Source organism: Castor canadensis, chromosome 1, assembly GCF_047511655.1.
Source record: "Castor canadensis chromosome 1, mCasCan1.hap1v2, whole genome shotgun sequence".
In the NCBI taxonomy this organism is placed as follows: Eukaryota; Metazoa; Chordata; class Mammalia; order Rodentia; family Castoridae; genus Castor; species Castor canadensis.
The window spans coordinates 94,430,189-94,448,637 of record NC_133386.1 but is presented as its reverse complement, the minus strand read 5'-3'; the positions used below and the strand labels follow the sequence as shown (position 1 = coordinate 94,448,637).

The following is an 18,449-nucleotide window of genomic DNA, read 5'->3' as shown; positions in this document are numbered from 1 at the left end:
GTTTACGAGGGTTCCTTTTTCCCCACAGCCTCGCCAATACATGTTGTTGGTGGTGTTTTTGATGATGGCTATTCAAACAGGGGTGAGGTGGAATCTTCCTGTGGTTTTGATTTGTATTTCCTTTATGGCTAGAGATGGTGAGCATTTTTTCATGTGTTTTTTTTTAGCCATTTGAATTTCTTCTTTTGAGAAAGTTCTGTTTAGTTCACTTGCCCATTTCTTTATTGGTTCATTGATTTTGGGAGAGTTTAGTTTTTTAAGTTCCCTGTATATTCTGGTTATCAGTCCCTTGTCTGATGTATAGCTAGCAAATTTTTTCCCCTACTCTGTGGGTGGTCTCTTCAGTTTAGAGACCACTTCTTTTGTGCAGAAGCTTTTTAATTTCAAGGGTTTCACTTTTCTCCCAGGGTGGCCAGGACCACAATTCTCCTATTTTACACTTCCTGCTATAGCTGGGGTAACAAATGTGCCACCATGCCCAGTTTTTTTTACCATTGAGAATGAGGTTTTGCAAGCTTTTTTGTCCAATCTGGCCTTGAATCACAGACCATAATTCTTGTGAACTCAGCCTCCCTTTCTTTTCTAGCTTTGCTATTAAATAAGTGAAACTTGTCAAATACTACCCTAATTTTCCTTCTTTGCAAACTTTCAGAATACTGTATAAAATAATGATAGCGGTAATGAGACTGGGGTATAGCTCAGCAGTAGAAACTGTTTAGCAGTAGCAAAGACCTGCATTCAATTCTAAGCAACACCCCCCTACACACACACAAAAAAAAAATAACAAGAGAAATGAAATGTTGAAGCCATAGATTCAAATAAAGCCACTGCTTCTAATTGATTTACTGCCTTTATCTTCCTAACTCACTACTGCTATTTCAGTACTGAGCAGCTGTCTGGCTATTTGCATGTAGTCCATAAAGTCTCACAGAAATTTGAAAAGATAATTTTCTTCTCAAGGAGATTACAATTACCAGAAGGAGAGGAGCCCATCTATACGTAAATCAATCAGTACTTTAAAGCCAATTCCTATCCGAAAGCAAAAGCTCTAAATTATAATTGGTGTAGTATTTCAAAGTAGATACTTTTAAGGGTGCAGGCAGCTACTGTTAACAGCTGAAATTATGAACATAAATGAGTTGTATTAAGCATACGAGGATAATATGGTCACCCATCTCATAATACCTAATTCAGACACAGGCTGAGCCTAATAGGCATGCCACTCCTGTGAGCTTCCATAGAACTTGTTGAATTTTTTACATCACCGTTGTAGTGATCCACACTGAACCAAATCATGTTTGTGTCCATTTGCCTCATGATAGTATTAGCTTCTTAATATTAAGAACCATCAATTGTTTTCATCTTTGTGTCTCTACTCCTTACCAGTCCTGACACATAACTACGAAACATGTTGCCACAACCACTAACAAGCTGTCATTTATTAAGCACTTACTATGTGTGCCAGCTACTGTAAAAGTGATTCTTTAGAACAAGTACTTTTCATATCTGCGGATTCTACTCATGTGGATTCAAGCAACTGTGTAGGAAAATACTCAAAAAATGTGTATATTGAACATGTACAGACATTTTTCTTGTCATTATCCCCTAAACAATACAGCATAACAACTATTTGCACAGCATTGACATTGTTTCAGGTATTATAAGTAGTAGAGATGATTTAAAGTATACCAGAGGATATGTACAGATTATATTCAAATACTGTGTCATTTTGTCTAAGGACTTAGATGACTTTTCCCAAATCTTACAAGCTCTCAGTAGTTGCCTGCATTGGTTCCCTAAGAAAATTTCCTGTCAGACCAAGCTTACTGCTCAGGATTCTTACATACTCTTTAGGTCAAGACGTAGACAGGTAGACCTGATGATCGGGTAGTAGGATAGATTGTGAGCTGATTGAAAGCTATACCCAGAGAAGTTCAGTTAATGGACTAGACTTTGTTTTGGTCAGCACTTTTATGAATTGGCTGCTGCATCAGTGTCATTCAGATTTTTTAATGACTTAGCAATAAAGATCAGCTAAGACAGCAAATGGTAAAATTCCTCACATGATCTTAAACATAAATTATCAAAAAATTGGACAAATGTAAAATTCTGAAATAAATACATCCAAACCTCAACTGACTATAATAGTACAAAAGAAAATGTTAAGGAATTTTAGATGACCAAAAGTGTGATATGAGTTAGTGATCTGCTGTATTTCCTGAGAAAGTCAGCTGTACACATTCATTTCTCCATTTGTATTCTCTGTGACTGTGGCATGGGAGATAGGCATAAGTAGGTACCTGTTGCAAGATAGCTGAAGGGGAAGCATTCTAATGTTTAGAATTACCCAAATATAGACTATGCTGTGTCATATCCTGCAATTCTGTAACACTGGAAAGTTGGTTTTTGGGATTTTTTGCAGAGAAAAGGAATCTAGTAGAGAGATGTTACAAGGGTGTTTCATGAATCACGTAATGAATTGATTGAATGTCTTTAAGGCTGCTTCCACTTCTGAAATTTATGTAAATCCTTGGTATTTCTCTTCCCGGTAAAATATTGTTTAGGATAGTAGTGTCTCTAAGCCTTTTAGAGAACATTTTTTTGAAAGTTGTCCTTATGGTTAGGGAAATAAAATGTAGGTTACAACACTAAATTCAACCCTGAAAATACAGTATAAGAAAGAATATTAAATTTGAAAACAGTACACTGTGTATTCACAGATTAAATGGGAAAAAATCACACATACATTATAAAAACAGAAAAAGAAAAGCAAGATTCCAAACAAATAAAGTAAATGTGATATTGGAAGTAAAGAGTTATGTGCAAGATTATATCTCATGATAGTTTCAAAGAAGATTGTATATAATTCAGCTGTGAAAGCACACATACAAATACATATATAGTAATTACAGCTCTCCATCTATAGTAGAAATATAAGATAGTTATTTTTATTAATGTATCTATAGTATGTAGTTGAATGGCTTTTAATGAGTAAACAATGTGAATGATACTCTGAATTTTTTTCTATTCATATATTTAGTATATGAATATGATGGACATCCCAACACCTTTTTTCTCTTTTTTTGGGGGGGGGGAATGGGTGGATAGTACAGAGGTTTGAACTCAGGGTCTTGCACTTAATAGACAAGCACTCTACCTCTTAAGCCATGCCACCAGTCCCTTGAACCACACCTCCAGCCCAAAGAATATTACTCTATTATTGACAGTACTGGAGTTTGAACTCAGGGTCTCAGGCTTGCTAAGCAGGCACTCTTATTACTTGAGCCACACCTCCACTCCCCCCCCCCGAGCTTCTAAGTAACTTGTGATCATGAATTTTTACTAAAAACATTAGTAGAGTTTAAATTTACCATGAAGATTTCAGAAGGCACCCAGATGATACAGTATTTTGGGGGTTGTGTCTTGTTGAATGACTTGTTAGAAAATATCTTTCGGAGTTCAGGTTCTACTGAGGCAGTAGATTAATATTAATCCATGTTACAGCCACAAATCACCTCACCTCTACAGTGGTGGTCAGATTTTTCTTCTGCAGGACACTTAGTATGCATAGCACACTTCCCCAGGAGTTATATCTTTTCACTACGCACATTGAAAATTGACTAACTGAATTCTAGCTGTAGTTAGGTCCTCCTTCATTGTGGAAATAAAGTAATAAAAGTAAAATGAAATGTTCAGATTTATCTTTTGTTACTTTTCACTTAGACTTACCTATAGGTTAGTTAGATATGTCCATCATTTAAAATTCTTTTTCATTATCCCTTGTATACTTTTCTTCTCGTGATACTTTATCAACTCCTACCTATTGCAGTACTCCTTTCTGTCTCTCCCACAGAAAGTAAATGTCACTACCTTTATAAAATCCAAATCATCCAATTACCACCATCACCTTTGAACTTCATGGCATCTTATGCCTTTCACCCTGAGTTAAAATTGTTTGCATACTTGCTTTTACCCACTATTAGATTATTATGCCATTTATTTATTTGCTTGTTTGTTTTGCTGTACTAGGGATTGAATTTAGGGTCTTGTGCATACTAGGTCAAACACTACCATTTGATCCATGCCTCAAGCCCAAATTATGATTCTTTTATTGCTTTTTTTCTTTGTATCATTGGAAAAACAATATGTATGCATTATTGAACATTGAGTAAATGCAAGTTGAATGCCCCTTATCTGAAATGCTTGGGACCAGAGTGTTTTGGATTTTTTTTGTCTTATTTTGGAATATTTGTATATGCATAATAAAAACTGGGGATGGGACCCAAGACTAAACATGAAATTCACTTATGTTTCATATATACCGTATATACATAGCCTGAAAGTACTTTCATGTAACACTTTTAACAATGTTGTGCACAAAATTTGTGTATTGCAGTTAGATGGGCTAGGAGGGTCTTTTTTTCCCTTGAAGTTGCTGAATAAAACTGTGTTTTGTTCTTGTGTTTTGAACTGTAGTCTGTCACATGAGATCAGGCACAGAATTTTCCATTGGTGGTCATGGTGATCAAAATGTTTTGGATTTTGGAGCATTTTGAATTTCTGCATTAGGGATACTTATCCTATGTTTATTTTAAAATCTAATTTGTGATAAATAGAAATTATTTAGTAAAAGCCATCATGAAGGAATTAACCTCTGTCATTATAGTTACTTATAGAGGCTTTAGACAAAGCTGGTGACTTTTATTTTCTTAACCACAATAGGATAGGATTGAAATAAAAGATTTTATGTTTCCTTCTAGTTAAAAGAGACTGGTTATATTAAGAAGTAGCCAGTTTTTAAAGAAAAATTTGAATAATTACCTTTACAACTTAGAAAGTTGTATAGCTTTCCTGTTCTTAAAATATATTTTAATGCTGTTATCTACATTAATTGGCCATCTAAGGAATAGTCAATCATGTTCTTAAGGCCATTTGTTTTGTCTGCTATTTATGGGAGTAGGAAATGTTGGTAAATGTAACAGCTAGTACTAAATGATTTTTATTCAATTATATTCTATAGAGTAGGATTATGAATCATAAAAATATTGGGTAGTGAAGTTTCTGCTAATGAAAGCTTTAATAATTTGAATGAGACAGCTGCTCAATGTGAACCTAAGAAAATTACATTTTATAAAGTTGTTTTAACTAAGTAGATTTGTGTTGCTTGTTAGAAAATTTTACTTAAGTAAATTATAGATTGTCTAATTTTATCCATTCAGAGCTTCATTCTTCACTTATTAAAGTCAAATTCTTTATGTGGTATTTTTAATAGAGGAGAATTTAAAGGAAAACGATTTTACAGTACTGCTCTCCATATCTGAGCAAAATGTGAACTATCACAGGATAGCAGTTATATGAGGGAAGGTGTGATTGTTACAATATTGATTTACTGCTTTCACACTCAGTAATCCCTGCTCATAATTCTAACAAGATAATAGCATTTTTATTCTTAAATCTTCTAAAATTTAGTTTGAAGATATTAATATCACATACTTTGTATTTATATGAGAGCTATATTTCAAATATCTTAAATAATTTTATCTTGCTATTTTTTGCAAGGTACAATAGAATTGATAATCCTATAGAACAAAGGCATAACCTATTATACATATGTTTGTTAACCAAAGTGTTTAGTTGGAATATGTTTTGGAAATTTGTTTATACTTATTCTCTGAATATTAACATTAGTGATACATGTTTTAAAGTGAGTGTGAGAGAGAGGTAGGGAGGGAGGGGCTGAACAGATAGTGCTTTGTTGTAGAAATTAAATAGACTTTGTAGTAGCTTTGAGATAGAGTTTTCAAGGTAAACAGCATACTGCTGTTCCCTTCGTAATAAATCCAGGTTATTTAAAAGCTATCATATTGCCTTGTTGCTACAGATAATGTAATGAGTGATAAACAGAAAATGATTTCTAACTTGATATTAAGTCTTTGATTTTTGAAATGCTGGATTTATACAATGTAGCAAAGAAACTTACCATGGCAAGTCATCTGTTTCTTTCTACTTCAGTACCTAAGACCATGTATAATCTTCCTCATTCAAAACTGGAGTAGCTCTCTTGTCAGCTTTTATAATATGACAGTATTGCGCAGCCCCGGCAGTGGACAAGATTTAATGGCTAGATGCACTTATTTCGAAATAGGCTTTATTCAATTGAATGGTGATAGTCTTAGGCTTAAATGTATAATGTAATGAAATAACTAGGTTTTTTAAATAGTCTGTATGTGTATCTTTTGTTAGAGAATTGCACATTTTGGTTTTTTTTGAACCTGTATAGTGGCAACATATAAGCTAAGACTTTGTTTATCCTGTGAGTCTGTATTTTTAGATATTATTACTCATCATAGGGTTAGGAAAATAAATGTTCTCCTTGTTGTTTTACACAGAGATCTTTAAAATGAATTATAAATGAAAATGTTCAATCTTTATTGGAAATTCATTCAAGGGATTGTACAGAAAATTAGTATCTTTATGGATATTCAGCACTAAAAGATTAAGTATTATTCTGTCTAGAATTTTAGGATGATTCCTTACCTATATAGTTTTGTGCATTAGTATTTGTGTTCTTGAATGTTTCAAAATAGAAACAATGAGGGTAATCTCTTGTGTTTACATTTTTTAATAAAAGATGGATATCATCTGAGTTTAACCTATGTTTATTTTTTCACTTTACTAAATACACTTTAGTATATTTAAAGTAGAACATGGTATATTTACTAGTATATAAATAAAATATTTACTAGTATATAAATATTTACTAGTATATTTAAAGTAGTACCATGAGGGTATGGAAGAGTAATCTCAAAAAATATATTTGCCACACATGGATGGGTTCAAATTGTTGCCTTTTAAGATTTGAGGATGGACAAATACCACATAGCTTTTAAAGTGATTAATTCTTTTGCCTTGTTGATTTGTGGGGCATGTAATCATATGTGAACTCTAAGGGTAATCCACGCCTGAATTAATTGAAATCCTGGTTTTGTTTTTTTTTTTTTTTTTTTTGGTGGCACTGGAGTTTGAACTCTGGGCCTCAACACTTGCTAGGCAGGTACTCTGCCACTTGAGCCACTGTACCAGCCCCCTTGAAATCCTTTTAGAATAACCAGTTCTACTTGTCATGGACAAGTCATAGACATTGTTTACTCATAATTTGACCCATTGTAGGAGCAAAGATACAGAGTAGTGTTTTTCAACCTACTATTTTGGTAAGAAATATATTTAAATTATCCAGATTTGTGCTCATGTATGGGTGCAAATGTGCAAAACAGTTCATGCATACTTTCCTTTATGCAATACACTTATGTCTGTTTCTTTTCTTTCTGGTTTTTTTTTTTAATGCCAAAATTTTTAATTTCAGTCAGTGAAATAGATTCCAAAGCCTGCTCATGGGCCACACCTACGATTTAACTATTTAGGATATTCCCTTATTGTTGCCTTAAAGTTTCTCTGCCTAGCTATTTATAGGTTCTTTATTATAGTTTCATGTGGAAATGGTTGATGAATAACTGTTTAAACTATGATATAATTAAAATCTAAGAAAGATAAGCTCTTAGGATACAAATAGATATGTGGACATCTGGAAGTAAAGACATTTTGCAAATTATTTGTAGTAGTTCTAGGGGTGGGAGTTACAGTTACTAAAGGTCCTCTGCATTCTTTGATTTGGCTTTTGTTCCCCTTTTCAAACAATGATGGCTAGTTCATACTTAGTAGTATTTTTAAAAGTAATTCTGATTTGGTGGCAAAAGCATCATAAACTGTAATTTTGATATGAATCATTTTGAAATACTATTTTAACTTGGAGGGGTTCCAGATTCTTAAACCATTAAAGAGTGACCAGGAAGGGTCCCTCACAATTTTGGATTCTTGTTTCATGCCTCTATGTGTAGAAGATTCAGTAAAGTATTTTACTAGTGAAAGAATTCTAAATTTGGGTGGCAGAAAATAGGAATTCTAGTTAGTCTACAATTATCTAAGTTTTTTTTAGTTTAAAGTTTTTGGATTAGATTTTTAAGTGCCTACTAAGCATAAATATGCTTACATAGGAAGCAGACAGTGGTATGACCAATGAAGACCATCCCAGGATCCTGCTTGGAATATTTGAAATTTGTGTATGTGTGGCTACTTGATCCTCAGATTCCCTTGCAGATTTGAGTGCTTATAATACCAGTGTTGTCCAGCAAATTAAATAAATGGAGGAAAGGAGAAAAAGGGGAAAGAAGAAGCTATAGTAGTTTTAGTAATGAATTGTAAAAAATTATGCTTTCTTTGTTATCTAATATCTATCTATCTATCTTTCTATCAACCAATCAATCTGGGATTAAACCCAGAGCCTCCAGCAGGCAAAGCACCACCTCTACCACTGAGGCACATCCCCAGCCCCTGAAATTATTTTAAAGTCCTTTTGTTAAGCAAGTTGTGCCTTAACCTATGCTAGAGGTTTCAAAGTAAAAGAGTAGAGCACGTGAAATGGGTTATGTTAAACTTCTATAAATTATGTATAGTTTGGGGCTAATATTTCTGCATTTGAGAGTAAATTATCTGTGATGGTATTCTTATTGGTCAAAGAAAGTGTCTGAAGGAGAGGAGACAGTGGTGACTTGAAAGACAAGTGAGGCAGATACAATTGGTGTACAAATTGTATTTCTGTAACAATAGGTAACAAAAGTGAGAACTCATAACAATAAGTTATGAATAGTGAGAGTAGAAATGACCTTGTAGAAATGGTTTACAAATTGAGTTTTTTTTTTGAGGGGGGTTGGCTTTAGAGTTGAGAATCCAGTAGTTATAGGTCTTTTCATCATGTCCTACGCAACATTTCTTTCATGAGAAAAACAGAGTTTGGAATGTGTAACTGTGATTTGGGGTCCTGAGAAGTGAAAGACATTTATTTTGAAAAAGTAACTAATTGTGGAGACTCAAGAATAAGCATATCAAGTAACATTTCATTGCTCTTCTTTTAGTACTGTGGGATCTCACATGTATCTGTAATGTGGATAATGGGACTAATCATGCTCATAAAGATGCCCAGGACATTCCCAACCTCAGCTAATAGAAATACATTAATAGTAGCAAGGAACTCTCATATGAAATGCATTTCTTCAAAAAGTGTAACTTCACACAAAGGGTATAATGATTAAGAACAATTTTATCAGAAATAGTATATATTCACTATTTTGGGTTTCAAACGTGTAAGGATTTTCGTAACAAATTCAAAGATCCTTTAACTTGTCTCTTACATAATAACAAATGCTTGTGCTCTTCATTACACTAACTATATCAAAAGTATGCATGATTATTTGAGCTTTAAGATTTATTTGGTTTAAGAAAAAAGATTAATAAGTCTTATTTACTTTAAAGCTGCAGAAGAAAGAAGATCAACAGCTAGAGAGCAAAAAAAGTACCAGCCCTAAAAAAGCTGCAGAGCCCACTGTTGATCTTTTAGGACTTGGTAAGTAAAAATGAAAGTGACCATAGTTACAAAACAATTTAAACCTTTACTTGAAATAAATATATTGGCTTGATCTTAGTATAGCAAAGATGCCCATTAACTGAATTAGAAAATGGTATGATTAGTTTGTTGATTTGCCACAAAAAAAAAGAAATCTTTAAAAAGGAAGCCAGTGTCTATCAGTACTGCCCTGCCATCACTGAAACACAAGTAATGAGTTCCTCTGGGAAAAGAGATATCAAAGTAATCTTCAAAGGCTTGCTAGATTTGACATTGCAACATTTAAAATAAAGACTGGGTTCTTTTCTTCTCCCTGTTCCCCCTCAGGTTTTTTTTTTTTTTCCAGTTTTGTTGGATTGTTTCCCCTTAGCAAAATTAAATTTAATCTTGCTTAAGTAGCATATTTTATATATAGATCTAGTGGCTATATTCATATCATATTTCTGATGACAGAAGTGCTCATTTTAATTTAATGTCCTATTTGTTCTCAAGGCTAGCAAATACATATTGTCTGCATGGTAAGTAAACAGGCTTTCATTCAAGGGGTGCTTATACTGTGCTTATTTACAAATATTCTCAGCTCCATTTTATATTTTTCTCTTCTAGAAGAATTGGCTTATAAATGGTTATTTTTATTAATATGGAGTCTTGGAGTAGTAATTTAACTTTTTTTTTTCTAGTTTTAAGAAACACTGGCAACTAAAGGAAAAGAATGAAAGGCAGTTAGTTGAAGGCTAAAGTTGAGTTTTATACACTGCATTTCAAAAAACAGATCTTAGCTCCTATTGAGTAAATTGTTTTCTGTGTTGAGAACTACAGTTGAATGTTTTATTCATTTCTTAGGAAGCTGTTGTGCCATAAAAATGTACTCCCTGAGAGTAAAATTCTTCTAGTGGTGAAACATAGTATATTAGATAGATTAAAAAAAAAACCTGTAATTTTGAAAATAGGGCTACAGGCCAGGGGCTCTAAATATAATCATGTTGAATTCTAGTCCTCATAATTTCTGTATTTTATTTCCTTCGCTGTGAGAGAAAAGGAAAAAAAGTTATTCCCAAAGTCAGAAAATATTTTATTATAGTCATCTTTGTCTTCACTCACTGCAGCATTTCTTTGCCAGTCTAAGTACCTGGTTTATTAGTTTATAACTTAAAAATGTAAGCTTTAGGCTAGACCCTATTCTTATCCTACAAATTCATTCTTTAATTCAATAGATATTGAATGTATGTCCAGGCACTGTTATAGGCAGTAGGGAGACAGTTCTAAAAGAAGACACTAATAATCCTTGCTTCTGAGAGCTTTCATTCTTTTTGAGGAGAAAATAAATAAATAAACAGTTAAGTAAAATACTATTATAGGTCATACATGGTAAGTGTTCTAGAGTGGTTGTACTTTTAAATAGAATGGACAGGGAGGGACTCACTGAGGTATCATTGGAGCAGACCTGATGAAGGTGTTTATACTTGGATTTGTGGGCGAGAGCATTCCAAATAAGGAGAGCAGCAAGCACAAAGATTCCGCAGTAGTAGCCTGCTTGAACCTGTAAAGATCAGCAAGAGCAACAGTAGCGTGGATGATGTGGGGGAGAGTGACTGCAGAGGAGATGTGGAAGTGAGGGGAGGGGCAGATTCTGACAGGAACTTGATTTTTACTTGAGTGACTTGGAAACACATTGGAGAATTACGAAGATGTAATAAACTGACTTTAGTGTTTAAGGAATTACTGTGTCTACCATGCTAAGAATAAATATATTGTAGTAGGGCAAGGTTGGAAGTAGGAAGAACTATTGAAATAATACTGGTGAAAGATGATGATGGTCTGTACTAGATGGTGTATTGAAGGTTATAAGATATACTAATCAGAGTTTGGGCATATATTGAAGATAGATCCAAAGACTTTGCTGACCAGTTGAATGTGGGAAATGAGAGAAAAGGGGGGATTAAGGATGTCACTAACTGTTTTGGCCTGAGCAGTCCAAAGAGCGAAGTTGCCATTTACTTTGTTGGAAAAGTCTTCATGGAAGATCAGGAGATTTGGGCCACAATAGATTTAAAATGCTTATTTGACCAAAAAAGTCTGTTTTAATAATTGGAGACCTTAATTGGGCAGTTACATGAATTATGAGTTTAGAGAGAGGTCTAGGTAAGGTATATAAAATTGGAAATCATCAGTTCGTAGATGCTTAAAGTTTTGAAACTAGGTAAGTTCACTAAGAAAGTGAATACAGGCTGAAGAGAAGAGATTCAAGTGTTGCACCCTGTGGCACTCAGATGTTTAGAAAGTTTATTTCTCACTCAGGCTGTGTCCATCTGAAATTTGCTAAATGTTCTGCTCCACATCATCTTCATTTCACTACCCAGAATGACAGAGCAGCCTCTGTCTAGGACAAGAATTGGCAAGCTTTTTCTAGAAAGAGACAGAAAGTAAATATTTGAGGCTTTGTGGACCATAAAGTCTTTGACCTAACTACTTAGCCATAGACAGTAAATAAATGAATGGACATAATTGTGTTTCCATCACAATTATTTGTTTAAAAGGCAGAGAGCCAGATCTGACCCATAGGCCATACATAGTGTGCCTGTTCCTGATCTAGACTATTGCTGGTTGTTATGATAGAGGGAAAAGCACATGCCATCACATGTATGGCTCTTAAGGGTTGTAAAAAAAAAAGTTTAAAGTCATTTCCATCCCTGTTTCATTGGTGACACTGTCAACATGGCTACTCTTTGATTTGGCAGGATGATTACATAATCCGTATACAAGGAAATTTCACTATATATGCAGACCAAGTGGGGAAGAAAGTGTTTTGGACAATAGGGAATAAACAGTTGTCTCCAGTGTTTCTGGTGATCAGGCAGAATGAAGGTTGAGAAATGATTGCATTCAGCAACACAGGTGACACATAATCTTGAGGTGTTAAAAGTGTAAACATGATTGATAGGAGTTCAAGAGAGAATGGAAGGAGAAAAATACAGTGAATACATACGTGTAGCTCTTTAGAGGTTTTTGCCTTAAAAAGAGGAGAGAAATGGAGCAGTAACTGTATAGGCGAGTATGGACAGGAATGGGTTTTTTGTTTTTGTTTTTTTCTTTAAAGAGTGACATTACAAGGTGTTTACTGTTTGGATTGAATATGTAGAGCAAGCAAATGTGATAATTCACGACAAGGATAAACTGCTCCAGCAATATTCTCTGATAGCTAGAGATCTAGTAGACAAATGGAATGACTGCCTTTTTTGAGACACTTAACTCTTGTTGAGCATGATGTCTCACAATGACACTTATTTCTCTCTTAGGAGGTCTGTGAGTTAATGAAGATGACCTTGCTGCAACTTCATTTGATATATTTTCTGCCTTCCAGCTTATTGCAGGACATTATTTACCAGTTGTTTCACTGTTGTATATTGTGTCTCCATGTCTCAAGCTCTGGCAACTATTTCCTTGTCTCTCATCACCCTGTCTTAAAGTCAGTACCATACATTTTAGAGTTCTGGTATCAGTTTCTAGAATAGTGAACCACTGGTATCCATGCTGCCTAGCAAAAATTCCATAATATCAGTGGCAACTAACACTTATTTCTCTCAATCATCTGACTGGGAAGTCTGCGGGGACAGCTCTCTTTTTAGACAGTGGAAGAGTTTCAGGAAACAGTGTCTTTACAGGAAAACCAACGTTCATTTAGGTCAGTACTTGAGAGTTAAGTGGAGCGATATATTTTTATTTTTTTAATCTTTGTGACTGAATACCAGATTGGAAGAGATCAGTAATAGGTAGTGTTGACCTTTAAAAAGATGTGTGGATAAGGACTCATTATGCTGAGTTGTACTCCTGCTGCATTATACCATGAATAGCCAATACCATGGAGAGAGAAAGAGGGAGACAATTGGAAACAGTGATTGCAGACATGGTCTTTGGCCTTGGAGGCTGTGCAGCTTCCTGAAAGAACTAGAGAAATTGGGTGATTTCAAAACAAAAGCTAGTTTGTAGCCAGGTTCCCATGGCTTATTCCTGTAATCCCAGCTGCTTGGGAGGCTGAGATTAGGAGGATTGTGGTTTGAGACCAGCTAGGCAAATAGTTCACAAGACCCTATCTCCAAAGTAATCAGATCAAAATGAACTGGAAGTGTGGCTTAAGTGATAAAGCATCTGTTTTGTAAGTGTAAAGCCTTGAGTACAAATCCCAGTCCCACCACAAAAAAAGAATAAAAGGAAAAACCTAGATGGTCATCATTTTTTTTAAACATTTGGGAAGAGAATTATTTCATATAATTTATATTTCTTGTCTTTTGAGACTATATATAACAATAGTTAGAGACATGCTTTTTGTTTTTATTTTGGCAGTACTAGGAGTTAAACTCAGGCTTTATACTTTGCTAGGCTGGTACTCTACCACTTGAGCTATACCTTCAACCCACATCCCCACCCCCGCCTTTTTTTGGGGGAAAACACTGGGATTTGAACTCAGAGCTTCATGCTTGCTAGTCAGGACTCTACCATTTGAGCCACTCTACCAGCATAAAATGGTATAGATAAATATATAAAGATACTAACAATCAGTCTACATAGTTTACTCTAAACCACTTCTCAGCAATCTCAGAGAGTGGTTCTCGAATTACTGAGTGTGTGTCTCCTGATAAATTGGTAGCCCTGCAGGGCACCCCACTACACAGCATTGTGTATCTGTTTATAATAGCATCCCTTGCTCACAAATTGGCCAGATTGTAGAAATTTACAGTCTACTTTGCCTTCCTGGCAAGCATGGTAAGGGCTCAAAAAGGAGGGTGGATAAATAGAACATGAAGGTGAGGAATATCTTTTAAGGCCATGCCAGTAGTTTTGGCACATTTGTCTGAATACCATCTGTTTAGTAGTCAGAAAGATAAAAAAATAAAATACAGTTCCACTTAATTCTCAGGCACTTCTTTAAAAAAAAAAGCAATTTAAAGCTTAAAGTTTTTAATATGCCTTGAGTGGACATTTGGGACTTAAATTTATAAAGTAAGACACATGGGATTATTTCATTTCATAAAGACATGTTTTAGTACAAAGGACTTCTAAATCACACATTTATTAAGGAAAAAGCTTTTAAGTTGTTTCTTGAGTAGAAAATAAAGACTTTTCTCTGACACAAAAATTTAGAACAGTTGAAGGCGTTTTGGTATTAAGGAAAGCAACACAATCTCATAGAAGCAGTTATTGATGAAGAATTAGATTTGGTAGTTTTCATTGTAGCAAGAGTGTGTGTACTCAAGGCTGAAAGTTCATGCTCAGTCAAAAATGGTAATGAAAAACAACACCCATTTGCTTACCACATTCTTACCTGCCTTAAACTAGATTTGTAATAAATAAAATCTCATGTTACTCTTTGGCATTTTTTTATTATTTGTGCAAATAGATTATGACTAATACCTCTGATATTCAAGTAAAGGACAAATTCAATTAATATTTATTGAGCACCAGCAGAGTTCATTGGAACTCTCTAGAAAATACCAGAAAATGCAGCTCTGCATGTTTATTGTAGTTTAAGTCAAGAATAGAGTTTCAGTTTGAAACTGGAAGACAAGAATTTTCACTAAAATTAGAGATAAGGGCAGAACGGGTTCTGCCTGGACACGAGGAGGGGGGGTGGGGAGGAGAGAGTGGGGGCAGGGGGTAGAAATGACCCAGACCGTGTATGCACATGTGAATAAATGAACAACAACAAAAAAGAATTATCACTGAAGGAAGAATGGATTATGTAAGAGAATTGCTTATGAGAATTCAGTTTGAAATCTGGATTAATGTTAAAATTCCAATTTAAGTTTTACTTTCTTCCCCTTGGATTTTCAATATATACTTTTGAAAAAATGAAGGACAGGAGGTAAAACAGGTCTTTCCAGGAGTGAGTACCAGTGGAAAGGGGTGGGCATAAGGAAAGGGTGAATGAGGGTGTATCTGGTGGATGTATTTTGTATTCATATGTGAAAATAAAAGAATGAAACCTGTTGAAATTGTTCTAAGAAGGGGGAGAGGGGGCTCCTAAGGGAGAATGACAGAGAGGGTAAATCTAAGATACATTGTAAAAACACATAGGTAAATGTGTGTTTAGCTATTACATGTTAGTAAAAACAAACTTTACTTTCTTTAATACATAGGTTAATTTTCTTGCTGCTTCTAGTTCAAGGAGGAGCAGATAAGCTAATTTTGTACTATGCATAAAATCTAATGTTTTATGGCAGTCACCTTTATAGTGAAAGAGCAGTTGGAAAGATAAGCAACTACCTAGATAAATGCAGCTGTTAGTGCCTTACCTTTGTAGACCATCTTATAATTTATAACCCATCTGCATTTTATCTTTGAACAGCCAGCCTTGGAGTACTGTCAGGTGCTAGGGAACAGGTCTATAGGAGAGTAAGTTGTGACTCCAGCCAGCAAGGTAGCTGGTAAAGGACACTGACTTGTTTTTGAGTACTTGTGTGTGGTAGTATGGAAAGGTGATGGACTGAGCTGTGGACAGTGACTCAGAGACACATTTTTGATTTAGAGAGAATTCTAGCCTCACCAATTAGTGAACTAGAGAGAGGAAGTTGCTAAGGATTCCAGCTAGGAAGCAGCTGTAATATTTTGGGCAAATAGTGGCATGGAAGCTGTTGCTGTCAACTCAGAGAACCTAACCAAGCATACTGACATGAGTGACTTTGGGGGTCTTCAGAGAACATGTCCTAAACACCAAAGCAGGAAATTTTGAAGGAGAAAGGATCAGTTAGGCTAGATGAGCTGGTGATAAATTAGGACTGAAAAGGAATTTGTAACTAGGAAACTAGGAGATCATTGGTACTTTTCATTATTTCACTTTTTCTCCCAGCAAAAGTAGGATCACCTGATCATGGTTCTGCTGTAGCCGAGACAGTCTTCCATACTATATATGTTTGGGAAGCATTTCAGTTCACCCTCCTTTATTGAACATTTGCTTTGTACTGGTCATTAAATTAAGGAGATAGTATTATTTTCGCTTTCTGATGACAGGATAGGAGAGACTGGACAAGGGCTCTTGGCCATTAAAATGGTACCCGTGGGAGAAAAGAGGCCTGTAGCATATTGAGGCAAGTCCAGGCTGAGTACATTCAGATGCCATTAAAAACTAAAAATGAAAAGGACAAGGCACTTAGAAGGCTGCCACTTTGCAGTCTTTGAACTGGAAGAACATTTGGGAGGCAGAGTCAACGAGGCTACCTACCATTCATCCACACCAACTCAATTTATAAATAAAACGCTAACCTAAGATCTTAGGGTGGTGTAGAAAGAAAACAGTTACCCAGGTATGGGTAACTGACCAGGTATGGCAGACCAGATACGGTCTGCAGTAGAAGTAGTGCTGGGCATTGTGAGCTCAGGAGTTTGTTGGTGCAGCAGGAAGGCTGGGCTAAGTACTGTGCCTGAGCTGGGTAGTAAAGTCAGCACCTGCTCTCAAGATGCTTTTCTTAGGAAGGTAAGTTGGTGGCCTTGTAAACTATTTTAACCCTTGGTAGGACGGGGCACCTGTTGGGGAGTGGGGGGACACTGGAGAATTTCTCACACTGATTATATAACACAGTTGAGTTTTCCAGTGCACTGCATTGAAATCCTTAGTTTATTGCATATAATTCCTTGAAGTTATGACAGGATTAAATTGAGATACTTCATGTAAAACATTAATTAAAATACTTAGCACAGGGAAGAGGGGGAGGTGGCCCAAACAATGTATACACAATGTATGCATATGTAAATGTAAAAACATTACAATAAAAGAAAAAAAAAAAGGAAACGGTGTCCCAAAAGTAAGGAGAAAATGAATGTGCTTGACTGAAGAGATAAGGTGAGAATGTGAGACTTGTTGAAAGGTGGAGGTCTTTAGCTGAAGTTGGGCTGTGTTCTGGGAAAGTGAACCAAGCACCTGCAGCACAGCACTGAGCTCCGTGCATCCTGAGCGTGCCAGCTCCTTGGAACCAAGCCTGAGATCAAGGCCTACTGGATGGACTATAAAGTTTGGTAAAGACATACACTTTCATGCTTGTCTGCTAATTGGTGGGTCATATTTTAAGTCCTAGATAATTATTAACTCTGACAGTTTTGTTCTGTGCCTATCCTTGATTACTTTTGTTTGCATTACTAATATATGTATGAAGTTGGTGCCTCCCATACCCCAACATGCATGTCCACCTGTAACCTGTGAATGTGACCTTCTTTGGAATAGGGATTTTGCAGATGTAATCAAGTTAAATGAGGTCATACTGGGTCAGGGTGGGCCCTACATGCATAGGTGCCTGATGTTGTCATAAGGGACGGGAGACTCATAGCAGAGAAGGTCCTATGAGGAGGGAGGTGGAGATTGGAGTCATGTGCAGCCAGCCTGGGAACACAAGTGCTGTCAGCAGCCAAGAGAAGCTGGGAAGAGGCAAAGCAGGCTTTTTCCTAGAACTTTCAGAGAGAGGAACCCTGCAATAGCTTGATTTCAGAGAGAGGAACCCTGCAATAGGAACCCCCCCCCAAAAAAAAAAGCCTAGCACATAGAACTTAAATAAATACCAACAATGAAACATGTATTATTAAAGTTTGAAGTATTATTTCCTTTTTAGTTTAAATTCTCAAAGATACTTGGCATGAGCCAACAGGAAGACACTAGTGTTTAAAACACTTGGTTTACCTTGTCCTCATTTGTATTATTAGTGTCAGGTGAGTTCTGGTATAGCCAAGGTTAATAGTATTGACAGCTGCACACATTGTAGTAAGGATTTCTAGGTGATAGAGACTGGCGCTCAGGACCTTTTTATATCTGAAATGTTACCTTCTTTCTAAGCATCTCTTAGTATTCCTGATGTGAAATAGGTCAGTTAATGCACGCCTTATGTTCATATAAGATTTAGCACTGATTTAACAAGTTTTTCTGTAGCTCAAAACATTTTAGCTTTTCTTGTCAATTTCTGTTATGTGAAGAGTTTAAAACATCTACCAACTCAGTTCACAAAACAACAAA

General features: G+C 35.5%; 1 protein-coding gene across 8 annotated transcripts in view; it reads left to right on the top strand.

The window, feature by feature from the left end:
• The window catches only part of Smap1 (small ArfGAP 1), a 145,952-nt gene that overhangs the window by 111,298 nt on the left and 16,205 nt on the right, over positions 1-18,449 (top strand). For all 8 annotated transcript variants that reach the window (XM_074080249.1, XM_074080231.1, XM_020167280.2 and 5 more), the window contains one exon: positions 9,367-9,457. In XM_074080249.1, coding sequence (XP_073936350.1) covers positions 9,367-9,457 — 91 coding nt within the window. The remainder of the gene's footprint in view (positions 1-9,366; positions 9,458-18,449) is intronic.